Below are 18,510 nucleotides of genomic sequence, written 5' to 3'. Positions count from 1 at the left end.
AATTCAGGCACACTTAACCAGCATGGCTACCACAGCYTTCTGCAGCAATATTCCATCCCATCTGGTTTGCGCTTGGTGGGACTATCATTTGTTTTTCAACAGGACAATGACCCAACACACCTCCAGGCTAAGTAAGGGCTCTATGACCAAGAAGGAGAGTGATGGAGTGCTGCATCAGATGACCTGACCTCCACAATCACCCGACCTCAACCCACTTGAGATGGTTTGGGAGGAGTTAGACCGCAGAGTGAAGGAAAAGCAGCTAACATGTGGTCAGCATATGTGGGAACTCATTCAAGACTGTTGGAAAAGCATTCCTCATGAAGCTGGTTGAGAGAATGCCAAGAGTAGGCAAAGCTGTCATCAAGGCAAATGGTGGCTACCTTGAATAATCTAAACTATAATATATTTTGATTTGTTTTTTTTGGTCACTACATGTTATTGTGTTATTTCATAGTTTTGAAATAAAATAGTAAAAATGTCTTCACAAAATAGTAAAAATTTAGAAAATCCCTTCAAGTAGGTGTGTCCAATCTTTTAACTGGTACTGTATGTGTATGTATATACACATAAATATTTATCTCAACAAAAATATAAATGCAACGATTTTACTGAATTACAGTTCATATAAGGAAATCWGTCATTTGAAATAAATTTGGCCCATTGTATGGATTTCACATGACTGGGATGGGGTGCAGCCATGGATGGGCCTGAGAGGGCATAGCCCCACCCACTTGGTAGACAGGGCCACCCACTAGGGAGCAAGGACCAGCCTATCAGAAGAAAAAAAAATCTTTCACAAAAGGGCTTTAGTACAGACAAATGCTCCTCAGTTTCATCAGCTGTCCAGGTGGCTGGTCTCAGACGATCCCGGATGTGGAGGTCCTAGGCTGGCGTGGTTCCACGTGGTGTGCGGTTGTGAGGCCGATTGTGCCAAATTCTCTAAAACGATGTTGGAGGCAGCTTAAAGTATCGAAATTAACATTCAATTCTCTGGCAACAGCTCTGGTGGACATTCCTGCAGTCAGCATGCCAATTGCACATTCCCTCAACTTGAGACATCTGTAGTGTTGGCCTTATTTTCCCCAGCACAAGGTGCACCTGTGTAATGATCATGCTGTTTAATCAGCTTCTTCATATGCCTCACCTGTCAGGAGGATGGATTATATTGTCATGGATGTAATGCTCACTAACAGGGATGTCAAGAAATTTGTGCACAATTTGAGAGAAATATCCTTTTTGTGTGTATGGAACATTTCTGGGAGTTTTTATTTCAGCTCGTGAAACATGCGACCYACACTTTACATGGCGCGTTTTATATTTTATTTCAGTGTATATATCCATCCATTCGTCGTGTGTGTCTGTCAACCCCCCGCACTAGGTCTCYGCAGTATGTTTTTGTATAGTGACACCACAGGTTGGACATTTTGTGCAATTTGTGCCTCCCCCCTCCACTCATAAATGTTTATGGTAAAATGATTTGTAATCATGATTGGTAACTGGCCCTAATTGATTTGACTCCATTTTTTTAATATAAACTTTTTTCCCCTTCTGTTTTTCATGTTTATGGTCACATGTTTGTCAGTACAGGTCCATAGTGAAAGTTTATCTTTGGTTCCTCATGCCACAGATTCTTTGAATAATAAATATGATGTACAGTTTGGTACTTGATGTTCTCAATCACGTTTGTTTCACAATCACGGTGGGAAATAATATTTTTGTACCCCTTGATTTATTGTTTTTTTTGTTAATATGAATAATTATTGTGATTGATATGATTGCTCAAACTTGATTTACTTGTAGTGAACGTCAGAAACGTCAAAAACACCTCACACTTCAAACATCAGCTGGTAAGATTTTGTTATATTCCAAACAGTGCTACATTGACAAGTTAACAAAGTAACTTTGTCGTAGACACATGAAGTTCACGTGTTTCGATATAGGTCAGAATAATGTAAAACAAACACCACAATTTAAGCAGTCTCAGTTGGAAGAAATTGCAACTGTCTGCTGCTGCATGCTGCATTAGTGACACAATTAAGTATACTGTCCCTGCAGTCCACTCGTTTATTATTCAATGTGAGGGGATGGTATGTATAAATTGACTTCTGTCTGCATAAAGCCCTTTAAATATTCCTATATACAAATCTACACCAGGATTCCAATCCACTGCTTGCTTTCTTCAGCCCAGCCATATTCTCAGTAAGTGGTCTAATTACTAAAGGACAATCTCCTTATTCCCTGATATCAGCCATATTCTGAGATTGACTCATGTTGTCATCCCCTCTACATATGTATAGACTTCTGCAGGCTGTCAGACAGATCTAGCCTGGCTAGACAGAGCGATCTAGAGACGGCTTTATTGGTTGTTTTGCTTCAGCTCTGTGACGCGACGCACCGAGCCGATGGTGGAACTCATGCTGCCCCAGTCGCTGTGCTTGTTGTACTCGCCAGGGCGCAGGAAGTACTGATGGCCCCTGTAGTTTGGGTGCTCGTGGAGGATCCAGTAGCCCTCCATAACATTGCAGGAGGAAATGTCTCTCCGGTGGAAGCGGTCCTGCAGGTTGGGGCAGTCGTCGCTCAGCTCCATCATCTTTCCCCCAAAGTCTGATCTCTCAAAGATCTTCATCCTGTAGTTTCCATTGTACTGTGCAAGGAMAAAATGTATTCACTTCATAGAACTGAAATAATGTTTTTTCAATGTTAGACTTTTAGGCGTGAACGTTGTATGAAGGCTTGGAAAGTTTGGGAAACTACATGAACTCCCTAGCTACACAGAATATTGTCATAACAATTAATTAAGTAACAGCTGTTGTAAACAGTCATGACAGCTGATGTAAGCTTATGGGAATCTTGAATCTGAGAACATCTGACAGCTTCCACCTGAAAGACACCTCCTGCAGTGTTAGGTAGGGCTCGCAAAAAAACTTGTTTTGGTCAATTTCAATTGGCAAGGCATACCTCCTACAAACATTCCTAAATATTGGTTTGTGTCAAGTCAATGGCCTATAACCATGTCAAACTTATACCAGCTGTTATGAATGTTTACAAAGGTAAAACAGATTCAAGAGCATTTGTTTGTGTTATGTTGTGTCATGACGGTCAAGATATAGCCGTTCTCACAGCTGGGATTATGCGACAGGAGCGGATGCAGTCGTTGAAGCCGGACCAGCGATGGTGGTCAGGGTACTTCCCCCTTGTCAGCATGTACTGGTACCCAGAAAAGTTAGGCTTCTCATAGGCCATCCAGCACCCATTGTCCACCCGAATGGAGTTACATCGGGAGAAGTGGGAGTGCATGTCAGCGCAGTCACCACTGCACTCATAGTGGCGTCCCTCAAAATTCCTGCCCTCGTAGAAGATGATCTGAACAGAGAGCTTCTAAAGTTAATGGGAGTACAGGCAGAAGCACATCTCTACATTTTAATCAAAACAAAGGATAGGAGAACACCTATTTTCCTAGCCTTGGTCCCAGATCTGAATGTGCTGTCTCACCAACACCTATTGTCATTGACGATGTCATGCCAAACAATGGCCACAGGAGTTGGTTATACAGCACATCAGATCTAGAACCAGGCAAAAAAAATTATCTGGGATCATACTACAATTATGATTTCAGACAAAACTCGTGACTAAATCTGAAATGGAACCGCAATAGACTTGAAAAGGCGGTCTGTATTGTTTTTGTTTTTTMGGAAAATTATATGTTCTGCTTACCTTACCCATCATGACTGTGGAGGTCAACAGGACAGGCCTGTCCTCATCCCAGAGCCTTTTATGTGTCAGAGAAAAAGGATAGAGCATTGTTATTAAAATCACGTGAGTTATCATGTCAGCACAAACTGTTCTATCTGCCCCTATGACACTGAGCACATGTCAACCTCATGCTCCCTTTAGATTGAATTCCATTGTTATGCAAATACAGTGAGACTATTTACTAGGTCTGGACAATAGAGTTGCACACTTGGTGTTTGGTCCCGAGGAAAACATTGCTCAGAACAGGTTTGAAAAAGGTTAGTTGGAAAACTGTACTTCACAAACATCCCCATCTGCCCCCCCACCTGTTTTACTCTCACAGCCATATTTTTTAAAATAATTCTGAATGATGGGCTCTGATGTATAATAATCTTTGTTCAAGTAAACAGTTTTCAGGTTCCGTCTTGGAATATCCTCATATACTGCATTTACATATTTATGTTACTGTACATATACAATAAACCACTATGGGTTCTTTCTCTTTGTGGAAAATTGAATAATTGAACTTGAATCTCGGGACTCTATTGATTTAGAACGTCAAACAAAAGTAGAGACAGAGTACTATAATTTATCAGTACTATAATATGTTTATTATAGTCCTAAGGTGCATTCCCACTTTAGGAGACAGGGGGTGCAATAGGCCTTTTGCATCTTGTAATCATTTCGGTCTTCTATGGTGTTCTCGCTCTGTCGCTCCTAAAATCGTTGGGTGGTTTGCTGCAAATCTATTGTCGGAAATATGTTGAATTTGAAAGTAATGTTTGTGAGGTGAGGGATTATTACATTTTTTACTCAGTGAACGTTATTTTTGTACACATGTAGCCATGTGCACTTGATTGAGTCTACTATAGTGGCCACTTTAATAGAGCAAAAATAGACTGCCTGTTTCACTCTATTTCTACTTTAAGATGGGGGTTTTTCTTCCCAAGTGCAATATTTAGATATGTGTGGTCACAGCGTTCTATTATAAAAGGCCGTCATGGCTAACTGCAATATTAGTGTATTGTTTTTTCTCAAGACTTGAGTATCATTTGAAGTAAAGACTACGCAACAAATAACATTGGATTGCTTTCTTTACATTTTTTAGCTGTGCGTTAGGTTCATGTTAACCACTTTATTTTACACACAGAGACTGATCATGTGGATCATATTCTTTGTTGTTTAATTAGATAAAACCTGCATTTCCCCCTAGCAGGGATTTTTTACATGTTTCAGTGCAAAATAAAAATGTGTCACCTTTTTGGACCCTCACCAGTTTGCATCCCTGATGAAGAGCAAAATTATTAATATAAGTGTCCTGGTCCTATAAGAGCTCTTTGTCACTTCCCACGTGCCGGGTTGTGACAACTCACACTCATTCTTATGTTTAATAAATGTATTGTATAGTGTGTGTGTGGCAGGCTCAAAATGATGGATAAAAACATTTGAGAGTGCGCTGACCGTGGTGCTAGAGGGGGTACGGAGCTGGAGGTTGAATGTTTGAAGGTGTACAGGACTGTAAAACGTTTGGGAACCACTGCTCTACAGGTTCGGTGTCCCTATATCAGGACGGTTGTTGCTAATGTGACTAGAATGATGTAAGTAACAGCCAACTTTCCAGGATGTAGACATGTCTTATATGGGCAGAAAGCTTAAATTCTTAATTAATCTAACTGCACTATCCAATTTAAAGTAGCTATTATAGTGAAAAATACCATGCTATTGTTTGAGGAGAGTGCACAACAACAAAACACTTATCACGGCAACTGGTTTGAGACATTCACCTCTAAAGGTAAGTAAATGTATTTACATTCAGTAACCTTGCTCTGATTTGTTATCCATTTTTATATTCAAATGTACATACTGGGTTTTACAGTTTGAACCCCTGCTGTTTCTGGCCCCACCCTGCCCAGCCATCTAGAAGTGTGAAGGTTAGTGTTTTTCCTGTAGGGAAGCTAATTATCCATGTATGACCTTCCTGGGAGTGTGTAAATGTAAATATATATATATATATATATATATTTTTTTTCCAATGTTCTCTATAGTTATGCACTTAAAGATATATCAATTGACCAATTTGGCACATTTGGGCAGACTTGATTCAAAATGTTGTGCAGTAATGTGCTTCACTGGATCCGCCTGAAACTATGCACACACACTGCTACCATCTGGTGGCTAAAATCTAAATTGCACCTAAATTCATGGCCTTTCTCTTGAATTTCAGAGTTTAAAAAAAGAGAACGCATGTTTTTTATGTTTTATTATCTTTTATCAGATCTAATGTGTTATTCTCCTACATTAATTTCACATTTCCACAAACTTAAGTGTTTCCTTTCAAATGGTATCAAGAATATGCATATCCTCGCTTCAGGTCCTGAGCTACAGGCAGTTAGCTTTGGGTATGTCATTTTAGGCAGAAATTGAAAAAAAGGGTCCGATCCCTTAAGAGTTAAGAAAAAAGACAGCAAGTGACTGTGTGACTAGCACCTGTTGTCTCTTTCTCCTCCCTGCTGCAGTGACCACCACATAACGTAAGTGTGTGTGTATAGTGCTGTCCGTGTTGCTGTTGCTTCAACATAATTAGACATTTCTGACTGAAAAGTTGTTACCGAAATCCCCTAATTTGTTTAAGGAAACATTCCCTCAACGCTTGCTTTCTTTACGTGACACATGTATGCATCGCATGTCCCGTTAGATTACAAAATCATTTTGGAACAATGTAATTAAGACAAAATAAATTCTAAGCACACAGTCTGTTTTTGTGTAATCATGCATTCGTGAATGCAATTTCCGAAATGGAACAGTTTAGGCTTATTTTATTGTTTACGTTAATTATTCAATGGTCTCTTTTTTTTAAACTAAAATGCTTGATTGCATTTCACATCATAAATTACTTGTGTGATGACATGAACTAATAAATGATTGATTGATACAGTAGTATATATATATACACACACACACACTCACATAAGTTATGATATAAAGACTAAACAGGATATGCTCTCAGGCCTACAGCTTGATGGTGGTTATACAAGGCTGAGATCCAGAGCCATAAGTCCTCCGAATCAATGTGTCGGAGAAAACCCCGTTCAACTGGCGACCGGGGTCAGCCTGCAGGCACCCGGCCTGCCACAAGGAGTTGCTAGGGCGCGTTGAGCCGAGTAAAGCCCCCCTGGCCAAACCCTTCCCTAACCCGGACGATGCTGGGCCAATTGTGCGCCGTCCTATGGGACTCCCGGCCATGGACGGTTGTGGCACAGCCCGGAATGAACAGCCCGGGTCTGTAGTAATGCCTCTAGCACTGCGATGCAGTGCCTTAGACTGCTGCGCCACTCGGGAGGCCCTATAAATATAATTTTTCGGACAATTTGGAACAGTGTAAACAATGCTAAACACATTCTAAATAATACCAGTGAGGCTGGTCTAACGAAAAAAAGTAAAGTCTTTACAGCATAGCAAAGATATTTAAAACAGATTATTTTTGTGAAATTGTTGCGTGAGGCTCACGGAATCAGTAGGCTATCAACCAAACACTCAAACAGAAGCAGGATCTGTCTTATTTCTGTAGATAGATATATGGATGATTTATAAAACCAGGCACATAACAGTTAGGCTATTGATTAGAGACCTAATTTTAAGTTGATCTCACCTAGAAAAAAAAGATCTCACCTGGATCTCACCTAGAAAAAAAATTGCCTAGGTAATAATTGTAAGAATTTCTTCACTGTCCGGCAGGCTCAATTGTATGCAAACACGTGGTGGCATAGAAAGAAAGGAAAAGTTAGATATTCTTCAGGAGATGTGCTTCAAAAGTACAGTAGCTAGGATTCATATAGGCCCAATGTAGGCTATATCTCTTTTTTTATGGTGCTCCTGAACCCTGTGTTTTGTAAGTGTTGGCAATTATTGTCATTAAAGGGGCAATTTGCAGTTACTACATCACTTTTTGGACTTAATAAACCCATTGATTCTTGAATATAATTTATAAATTCCCCACAAGCTTAGTTTAACAGTCGTACCCCATCAGTAGCCAAAATATAAGCTTGTTTTTCCAGTGTTTGTAAAAAAATCTATAAAAGTAAGCAAACAGCCTCATCCCTAAACCTTTTACTGAAACAGTGTTGGGAGAATGCTTTATTGATTCAACTGCTGATTGCCGCTTCAATACCGCTAATATTTGTCATTGTGCTCCTAAATTTCTGTGTGCTCCTACATTTTCAACTTGGGAGCACATGTGCTCCTTGAAAAAAATGTCACGTAGAGCCCTGCCGAGTTTGACATTGGTCAGGTAAATACCTTACTCTGCTTATCTTAATAGGCAGGCTGTCATAATCGAAGTAAACATATGCCAATTTAAAACACCTGGTTTTCTGATTAATCTTTCGAATTATTAGGACATGTAAACACCTTAATCGGTTTTCCAGCTGTGTATTTGATCTGCGCATGTGCTAGCACCATCTGAGTGAGCCTCCCTCTTTAGCGCAATGGAGTTTAGAATTTGTTTTCACATACAGACTTTATATGTCTGAACTCAGAATCAACTAGGCTTCCCAAAAATAACATGGTGGTAGAACCTTTATTTTGATTGCCGATTTTCTGCATTTATCAAAGTCCCATTATAGGGAGCCTGATTTCAGATGTGTCCATGTAAGCATGAGTATTAAGGAAATCGTTCTTCTTGCAAAGCATATAAACTATTATATTAATCTGACTATCCACAATAATCGTATTATTGTCTGCATGTAACCGTATTCACTGTGGTACAGTTTAACTAACTGTGACCATGTGCTGTTCAGGGAAGCCCATGGACTTGCTGTGTGAGGAGGGAGGACCGCTGGGCCATGCTTAAGTCTGTCACTCTGAGGTGGAGAGTCCTGTGATCACAGCCGTTCAGACTGAGGAAGGTGACACCACATCAGCCAAGTTTGAAACAGCCAGAATAGACCCAGTGTCTGTCCCAAACTAGAGAGGACCACAAACAATCCCCAAACCAGGTGAGTCCAAATGCAGGAAGTTAGAGGGCTCGAAGTGCGGTCACTGAGTGAGCTGTGTGGAGAATAGGATCATGTTCAGTACACTGTAGCAAAATGTTTCAAAGTCCAGGTAATCCTTCCGTTTCAGTCCATTTTCTTCTTTTTGGTGACTAATGAACACGACACAGTCTACTTTGCTTGGTTGAATAAGCTGCAATCCCAGTCTGCTTGGTCACTGTTTTATTAGCCTTGCATACCATGTACAAGAAGGCTTTATTATCCAAGGAAAGTGTATCTCACATCTCCACTCCTTAGGATCTACCTCTCGTCTTCTAATTTGGATAGCCAGGACAGATGTTAGGACACACAACATACCAGTAATTTTCATGAAAGCATATAGACAGGTTGGTTGTTTAGCAACAACACCGACACATGCACAACTATGGGGCAAAACGGACTGGGTTGGCTTAGATTGTTAACATGTAAGCTATATTTCTTCTCCAATGTTTATTGAAAATGTAAATACATTTGGACAATAAGCACTTGTCTCTCAAATACATTGTTACAGTTGTTGGTTAGCTAGCAAATGTTTTGCCATATTAGCATTGACATGAAATCAGTCCAAAGGCCTCAAAACAAGACATGGTATCAAGAACAAAATGAAACTCTCTGAAACGAGCCACTTACGATTCCCCACGTGGCAGTTAATTGTTATTCTTGCTAGCAATCTGGCCATCCAGAATCACAACACGCCGACTTCTGCCACATGAAACCGCGCACATTGTTTTGACGTTGTCAGCTAACCCATCTATAGAAGATTTCTCTAGAAAGAATGAATTCATGAATGAAGTTCACCAGCTGAACAGAAGGTAGCAGCAGTCACCCATGATGGAGTCTGTCTGTGTTGTGTTGGATGCCTATGAATAGAGCTTATGTTTTCTGCTGTAATTCTCATGAATGAGGCTCAATGGCACCCATCTATCACAGGGTCTGCTTTCAGTTCGCCTCAACTGAATTGGAGGATATCCTGAGAGAGTCCACATTGAGAAACGGTATTGAATTAATAATATTCAGAGTGAATGAATACCAACATAATATACAATGATCAGGCAAGGGAAGCGTTAAGTATAACAACTGCTCATATTTGAGCTTGTGACCACCCTCTCTCTTCTCTTTCTGTGTACGTCCCAAATTGCACCCTATTCCCTATGTAGTACTCTAGTTTTAACCAGGGCTCATTGGGCCCATAGCTATTGTCAAAAGTAGTGCACTATATAGGGAGTAGGGTGCCATTTGGGATATTGACAGTCACTCTCACACTCAGTAAAAATAGGCCCATATCCTCGTTCATATAAGCCATTGGATACACAGTGAACCAGGAAAGCCTGGTAAAGTAGGGTACAGTACGCCTGGCCAGAACACAAACATAAACACAGACGAGGCCGAGCGGTGCAGATCTGATCACATCAAATGTAATGTGCCACATGCTTCATAAACAACCAGTGTAGACAAACAGTGAAATGCTCACTCAAGGGCCCTGTTCATGTCACCGCTTAGTGTAACGCATACATTAGACATGAGGAAGACTGTTATGCCATGCTTCCCTCCCCCTTTCAGAATAATCCCCCGCTGGAAGTCCAGCTAGAGAGGAAATGGGGAGGATTTAGAATTGAGCTCCCCAAAGGAAGAAGCAGGCTGCATTTAAAATGGCACCATTTTCCCTACTTAGTGCACTACTTTTGACCAGGGCCCATAARGTTATGATCAAAAGTAGTGCACTATATAGGAAATAGGGTGCCATTTGAGATGCATACCAGGACTAACCACATGTAACCCATGGATTTGCATGACTATAATGTGTGTGTCTGTACAGGGGGGTGGAGGTAACGTAAAGAGGTTGTGACTGTAGAGGTTGTTAAAGTGAAGGTAGCAAAAACATACAGTGGCTTGCGAAAGTATTCACCCCCTTGGCTTTTTTCCTATTTCGTTGCCTTACAACCTGGAATTAAAATAGATTTTTGGGGGGGTTGTATCATTTGATTTACACAACATGTCTACKACTTTGAAGATGCAAAATATTTTTTATTGTGAAGCAAACAAGAAATAAGACAAAAACCAGAACTTGAGCATGCATAACTATTCAACCCCCCTCAAGTCAATACTTTGTAGAGCCACCTTTTGCAGCAATTACAGCTCCAAGTCTCTTGGGGTATGTCTCTCTAAGCTTGGCACATCTAGCCACAGGGATTGTTGCCCATTCTTCAAGGCAATACAGCTCCAGCTCCTTCAAGTTGGATGGGTTCCGCTGGTGTACAGCAATCTTTAAGTCATACCACAGATTCTCAATTGGATTGAGGTCTGGGCTTTGACTAGGCCATTCCAAGACATTTAAGTGTTTCCCCTTAAACCACTCAAGTGTTGCTTTAACAGTATGCTTAGGGTCATTGTCCTGCTGGAAGGTGAACCTCCGTCCCAGTCTCAAATCTCTGGAAGACTGAAACAGATTTCCCTCAAGAATTTCCCTGTATTTAGCATCATCCATCATTCTTTCAATTCTGACCAGTTCCCCAGTCTCTGGGAGAGGTGTTGGGTTTGCACCAAACATAGCATTTTCCTTGATAGTCAAAAAGCTAAATTTGTCTCATCTGACCAGAGTAACTTCTTCCATATTTTTGGGGAGTCTCCCACATGCCTTTTGGCGAACACCAAACATGTTTGCTTATTTTTTTCTGGACACTTCCGTAAAGCCCAGCTCTGTGGAGTGTACGGCTTAAAGTGGTCCTATGGACAGATACTCCAATCTCCGCTGTGGAGCTTCGCAGCTCCTTCAGGGTTATCTTTGGTCTCTTTGTTGCCTCGCTGTCTAATGCCCTCCTTGCCTGGTCTGTGAGTTTTGGTGGCCGGCCCACTCTTGGCAGGTTTGTTGTGGTGCCATATTCTTTCCATTTTTTTAATAATGGTTTTAACGGTGCTCCTTGGGATGTTCAAAGTTTCTGATATTTTTTTATAACCCAACCGTGATCTGTACTTCTCCACAACTTTGTCCCTGACCTGTTTGGAGAGCTTCCTGGTCTTCATAGTGCCGCTTGCTTGGTGGTGCCTCTTGCTTAGTGGTGTTGCAGACTCTAGGGCCTTTCAGAACAGGTGTGTGTGTATATACAGTGGGGAGAACAAGTATTTGATACACTGCCGATTTTGCAGGTTTTCCTACTTACGAAGCATGTAGAGGTCTGTAATTTTTATCATAGGTACACTTCAACTGTGAGAGACGTAATCTAAAACAAAAATCCAGAAAATCACATTGTATGATTTTTTATTTCTCAATTTGCGCGTGGCTCTATTCACCATTCGAGTGCATAGGCAAGGTAGGCAGGCTTATCAGCACATTACCCACCACTTTGCAATATGAGCTGGAGGCAGTATGCACTGTGGAAACATAATTCATTGTTTGAAACCTAGGCATTTTAATTCATATTATGAGGCATGTCTTACCTTGCTTCAAAGTAGCCTAGCCAAAATCCTACCATAGAAATGCGGAGGCAATTATTTTATCCTGTTCTATTGGTTTTCATTAACTTTGTTGTCCTGAAGCCAAAGGCACAATCCTAGTCATATTAGCAACCTATGCTAGTTGTTGTATCTTTAGATTCCCCCATTAAGTTTCTTACAGAGATGTTCACCTCTGTCAATGTAACCGCTTGCATCAGTGCGCGGTTTGAAAATTACATATTACATTGACTGCTACATTACAGGAGTCAATGTTCAATAATATAGCCTTTTGTCTGAGAGACGATGGACTTTCTATTGTTGCAGGTTTCAATTAAGCTCTTCATGAAAAATGTCTGTTCCTTGTATGCATGCATAGTATTTTCCTACATTTGCAGCTACCAATTCATCAAGTTTCTCAGAGTCTAAATGATCTACCAAAACCCCAAGGTTTTGCAAAGTCTGGGAGTTTTTCAACCGACCTTGTAAGACCTCATCCGAAACTTTAACTTCCTCTTCTCCCCCCTCCACCAAATTAAAGCCACAAGATGCAGTGACCGGAGCAGCAGTCAACGCTGACCTCACCGCTGGAGTACCTTCAACTTTGCTTAGATCACAGGAGTGATAACATTTTAACAGGTTCACATGGCATAATTTAGAGGACTTCCTATGACTAGGGGTTTTAATAGGATAGTTCAAATCTGACACTTTACGCAACACAGTGAAAGGACCACAGTATTTTGCCTGAAAAGGTGAACTTACAAGAGGCAGAAGAGCAAGTACACGATCACCGGGACTAAACTCACGCAGCTCAGCCTGTACGTCATATTTCAGTTTCATTTTCCGTTGAGAACATTTTAGTTTTTTTTGCTAGTTCACCAGCCCTATACAACTTCAACCTAAAACCATTTACATAGTCAATAAGGTTCCGAGGTGGTTCCTCAGGCAAATAACCATCCTGCAACACTGCTAAAGGCCCACGCACCTTATGACCAAACACTAAGTKATTTGGSCTAAACCCTGTGCTTTCCTGCACTACTTCACGAGCAGCTAGTAACAGCCAAGGTAACCCCTCCTCCCAATCTGCAGACAGTTCTGTACAGTATGCACGAAGCAAYGATTTTAAWGTTTGATGAAAACGTTCCAAAGCTCCCTGGCTCTGGGCATGGAACYCAGTAGACTTGTTGTGTTTYARTTTAAGCTGTTTGAGAACCTGAGCAAATAAATGGGAGGTAAAGTTAGACCCTTGATCTGACTGGATGGTTTTTGGAATCCCAAATGTTGAAATAAATTMAGTTAACGCTTTAACTACTGATTTTGAAGTTATGGTACGCAAGGAAAWAGCTGCCGGATATCTYGTTSCTTGACACATAACAGTTAATAAGTAGCTATGACCTGACTTGGACCTTGGTAATGGCCCAACACAATCGATAATAAGATGCTCAAAAGGTTGCCTTACGGCTGGTATTGGATACAAAGGTGCAGGCTTTAGAACCTTATTTGGCTTGCTTGTGCGCTGACACGTATCACAAGTTTTAATAAACTGATTAAACATGGCCAGAAAAAAATAACGAAGTATGCGATCATAAGTTTTACGAACACCCATATGACCTGCCACATCACCATGTGAAGTTTGCAACACTTTATTTCGCAAAGTAGTAGGTACAACTATTTGAAAGACTGGTTCTCCTAGACACTGATCATAGTGTGGAACCCATTTCCTGACCAACAGCCCATCAAGAAGAAAATAACACTGAGCACTATTCCTCACCACTGAATCAGGAACAACTTTATCAAACAGATCAGCCAAGGTAGTATCGGCCTTTTGCTCAGCCATCAATGAATCTCTAGAACTAGTCAACTGTTCTGTCTGGAGTTTGACTGGCAACTCAAGACTTTCTGGCTTACTCTCAATCTCCTTACGAGAGGCTGCGCGGGTAACCGCACAAACTGGAAATACCTCAGGAGACACAGTTTTGATCCGGAGATTCCCTTGCAGGGGACACTGAAGGTTGCTTCTTACAGATGTTTAGTTTGCCATCTGCCCATGCCTTACTACCTGCCAAGTCATTCCCCAAAATCATGTGGACTCCCTCTACTGGCAACTGGGGTCTAACCCCAACATTTACATCACCCTCTACAAGACCACATTTTAGGGTAACTTCATGTAAAGGACAAGAGAATGGAACTAAACCCATACCACATACCATTACACAACTGCCAGTATCAGACTCTTTAGAGAARGGCAAAACAGATTCCAGAATAAAATAATATAAAGCTCCAGTGTCTCTTAAGATCTTGATTGAAACATTTTGGTTGCCATCTACCAGGGACACTACACCATCTGAAATAAAGGCTGAAAAATCACAGTGGGAAGACTGAGAATCAAACTCAACTAGTGGCTGAAACAGCTCACCTGGGTGGTCAGAGGCTATAACAGGAGCTGCCATCACAGCAGGTTTAACTTGACCTGACTGTTTTGATCTAAGCAGAGGACAATTTTTCTTCCAATGTCCTTGTACTAAACAGTAGCGACAGGTATTAGCATTAACCGGTGCTTTAAGTCCTCCAGACCCAAACTTCTGCTGAGGCCTTTGGAAAGAAGCTCCAAAAAAAAGGTGACCTACTATTCCTAGGAGTAAAGTTATTTTTATGGTACATGTCACTGTTTGACTCAAAATGGCTTTTATGTGTTAGCCTGTACTCATCTGCAAGGATTGCTGCATCACTTGGAGACATAACTTTACGTTCATTCGTGTATGTAGCAACCTGGTCAGACACAGAATTTTTGAACTGTTCTAACACAATCAAAATAGACAGACCCTCAAAAGTACTAACTTCAGAAGCTGTACACCAACGATTAAATGCAGAAGTCAAATCACGAACAAACTCAGAATAGGTTTGTGAATCTAACTTTGACCATATGCCTCTGGCACAAGCTCGTAGACCTTCAGAACTGCTCATTTAACTTTACTGTCAGCTACACTCAGTGCTGCAAAAGCCTCACATGCTTTACCTGTAAGTACACATTGCAACAACATAGTCATGTCCAAATCTGACCAAGCTCTAGTTTCTGTAATACGCTCAAATAAAGCAAAGTATGTGTCTGGATCTGACTCATCAAATTTAGGCAACAAACAAAGATTCTGTGAAACATCAAACTGTGGTAGTCRTTCTGGTCTATTAGCATTTCTCAATCGCTCTAACTGCATTTGCAACAGCTCTCTCTGCTGATCAAAAGTTAATGAAGGGCTAGACTGAAAACTTTCACCCTCACTACTAGCAGACTGACCGCCAAAAACACCCATTCCCCAGTCTCTAATTTTTTTATCAACAATCTCAATCTGATAATGTTCAGCAATTTCAATTAACTGCTCCTTAGTACACAACTCTAAGGCTACGTCTGAAGGAGCGTGAACAAAACTACTCAAAATGGAAGACATTTTCCTCAACCAATACAATTATTACAAATGCTCCAAAAAACACACAACTCACCTGCTGTCAGTCTGGGTTCAAGGACAGGAGCCACACCCCACTATCCTCCAAAAACAACTAACTAACTGGCCCTGGTCTTCGTGCAGTCACATGTGGTGAGGTTTTATGCACACAAAACCAGTGGAGTGGAAAAGACAACCAGAAACTGGCAGCCCCCCCATAACCACGGAGGTGCTCCCGAGCCAATGTAGGGGAAAAGGGAAAGGGATGCTCTACCCACGTTCACTGCCACCTATAACAAAAACACCACGAGCCTCCTATTGACACTCGCTGATAAGCCTGAACAGGAGAGGACTCCCACCTGAACAAAACCCAGAAAAACACAGAGTGAATTGCTTAGTTACCAAGCTAACTGAACCAAAAGAACACATGGCTCTCAACGCTCTCTTCAACAATATTGGCCTAACCAAAACATCCCCTCAAACAATTTTTGGGCAATCTGAACTAAACTAACCCAAGTTAACTACTATCCATGATGAGCCCCCACTTGTCACAGGCCGGCTCATAGCCTGTGACAAAAATGAGGGGACACGAACAACAGGTATAGGCCAATTAAAAATGTTCTTTATTATAAACCGAACTATTAACTTTAAACAAAGAAAAAGGAATGAGGTGTGGAAGTATCATAATGTAAGGTGTATGTAAAGTGCATGGATGCGTGAATCTGTGTGTGAATATGACTGAGTGAAAACTATGCAAACTACAAAGGAACAAACAAAACAGGATCATACCTGGAGGAGCAGAGAGAGAGAGAGAGAGATAATTAGTGAAGCAGTTTTATACCCTGAGCCCAGGTGGCTCCAATCACTAACGACCCTCCTCTGTCTGCAGGAGGAACCGCCCCTGCAATGCAGAGGGGCCGTGACAGTAGCAACTACAGTTAAATGACAGGGGACATAAATAAAAAGACACACTACTCTGTTGACGCACGCACACACAGACACACATATATTACACAATGCAGCTCCAGTAACTCCATCCCTTCCCCTCCCCTCCTGCCAGCCCCTCCAGTGCTCTGGGCATCCCATGTCAACAGTTTACACGCCCACGTCCTGTTTGGAGCAATAAGGAAACGAGGGCCATTTCCTGCCTGTCCTGTTGCCACCCGCCACCGAAAACACTCTTGCTTTTTCTCTCTCGCTCTGTGAACGTCATAGTGGCGACCACGGAAACCAATCAGGACAAGGCAACACTGAGCCAAGAAGTGCCAGGAACATATTCACTAGACACCAAAAATGAACAAACTGAAAAAAACTGACTGAAACAAGGAGGGACTACCTGAACTAGTCCAATCAGAAAGCTTGTTTTCGTTTTCAGTTGCAAAACGTTTTGCTACGGTGTGACACTGGAGGAAACGATCCTCAGCCTTTAATGTAGACCTACACTAACTAATGTCTCCACATACAGTACACTCCTGTCAGTGTCTATATGGGTGTGATTCTGACTTGAGATCTGCATGTTTACCTCCAATTCTTACACAAGACGTGTGTCAGAGCGGGAACGTATGAATGATAGAGCATATCGACATCAATGAATGATTAAGCGAAAGGTCTGAGTAGCTCACCCTTAACTTTGAATCAGGCCCTAAAATAGTATATAGATAAAATCCCTCAATCACGGTTAATTTGCAGTTTTCTGGGTGCTAATGCTATTGGGTGGGTTGAGTGATAGTGTCTAGACAGTAGACACCAAGGTACTGTGTTGATTATGGATGAGCCAATCGGATTCAATTATGCATCATTAAAGCGAGATTGACAGCAGAGTATTAACAATGAATGCAACAAAGAAGCATTAATATTCCCAATTCAAATGCATTGATATTCTCAATTCGAATGAGTGCTCCTAGATTACACACACACAGGGACAGACAGAGACAGACAGAGGATATGAAGTGTCTAGTTGATGACGAGAGAGTATTACCTCCTTCCCCTGTATATCCTCACATTCTCTTAGTTTCCTGTTAGTCTTTCAAGGTGACTTTGAAGAGAGTGAACGTTTCCGAGGAGGAGATATAAACAGAGAGCAGATCAAATGGTTCCCCTCCAAATGAGTATAAACTAAACATGGTCAGGGCAAGATAAAGCGGTCACAGAGCAGTCCAGGCCCATGGTCTGGTCTATGTTCAAATTGAACACTGTTTGACTGATCCACAAACACATGTACTCGTCCCATGATCAGCCTGTCCTGTTCACACCGTTATGGAAACATTCAACCACGCACTCCATCATTTACGTGTTCTCTATCATGGACACATTTACACACACACACACACACCTCTGTAAATCATGCACCTCCTCTAACAGGCACACACACAAAGCCTCTACTCTATCATTCATACTTTCCCTCTCTCACATACAGATACACGTCTCTAGACCATCCACCCCCTCTCTCTAGCAGTCATACACAAATACATGCAGATAGGTATTCTACCTTACACACACAAAGAGTTACGAGGACAGAGCAGGCAGCCGTGGTAAAGAAAAAACTGACACAGCTGTTCCTGTGGAAGACAGATACTCCCACTCCAGCAGTTAACACTTCATAAAATCAATAGCACTCACCCTGTCCTGCCTCCCCAGCCACACACACTTTTCTTTAAGTAGCATAAAGTCATATAAATACAGAAACACACTGACATAATATAGACAGTGATTCTCTCTCTCCCTCGAACCACACCCACCCACCATGGTCCGACATTAACCTGTTCGTATGTTGCGGGTCACTACTTCACAGGAGAGCCATTTGTACGTAAACGTATTTTTTAAAATCCAAATGTGTACTTGTATGCCATCTGTAAATATGAATACAATTGTTAAATTAG

At 41.4% G+C, this 18,510-nt stretch overlaps 1 protein-coding gene and 1 pseudogene across 3 annotated transcripts in view; one reads left to right on the top strand and one right to left on the bottom strand.

The window, feature by feature from the left end:
• Window positions 1-794: 794 nt before the first annotated feature.
• The window catches only part of LOC111978625 (gamma-crystallin S-1-like), a 28,924-nt gene continuing 11,208 nt past the window's right edge, over window positions 795-18,510 (bottom strand). The window contains exons 2-4 of one of the 3 annotated variants that reach the window (XM_024008800.2): window positions 3,718-3,772; window positions 3,124-3,381; window positions 795-2,647 (exon numbers count right to left, since the gene is read on the bottom strand). In XM_024008800.2, coding sequence (XP_023864568.1) covers window positions 2,360-2,647; window positions 3,124-3,381; window positions 3,718-3,729 — 558 coding nt within the window. In that variant the 5' untranslated portion in view covers window positions 3,730-3,772 and the 3' untranslated portion in view covers window positions 795-2,359. Of the gene's footprint in view, window positions 2,648-3,123; window positions 3,382-3,717; window positions 3,773-18,510 lie in introns of those variants that run through there. The other 2 variants (XM_024008799.2, XM_070448392.1) reach the window with 2 other exon arrangements.
• LOC139029197 (arginyl-tRNA--protein transferase 1-like) overlaps window positions 8,519-18,510 on the top strand; it is a 196,177-nt pseudogene continuing 186,185 nt past the window's right edge.

This window comes from Salvelinus sp. IW2-2015, linkage group LG18, assembly GCF_002910315.2.
Source record: "Salvelinus sp. IW2-2015 linkage group LG18, ASM291031v2, whole genome shotgun sequence".
NCBI lineage: Eukaryota > Metazoa > Chordata > Actinopteri > Salmoniformes > Salmonidae > Salvelinus > Salvelinus sp. IW2-2015.
Note: the sequence above shows the minus strand (reverse complement) of the source record. Positions and strands in the feature narration are given on the sequence as shown.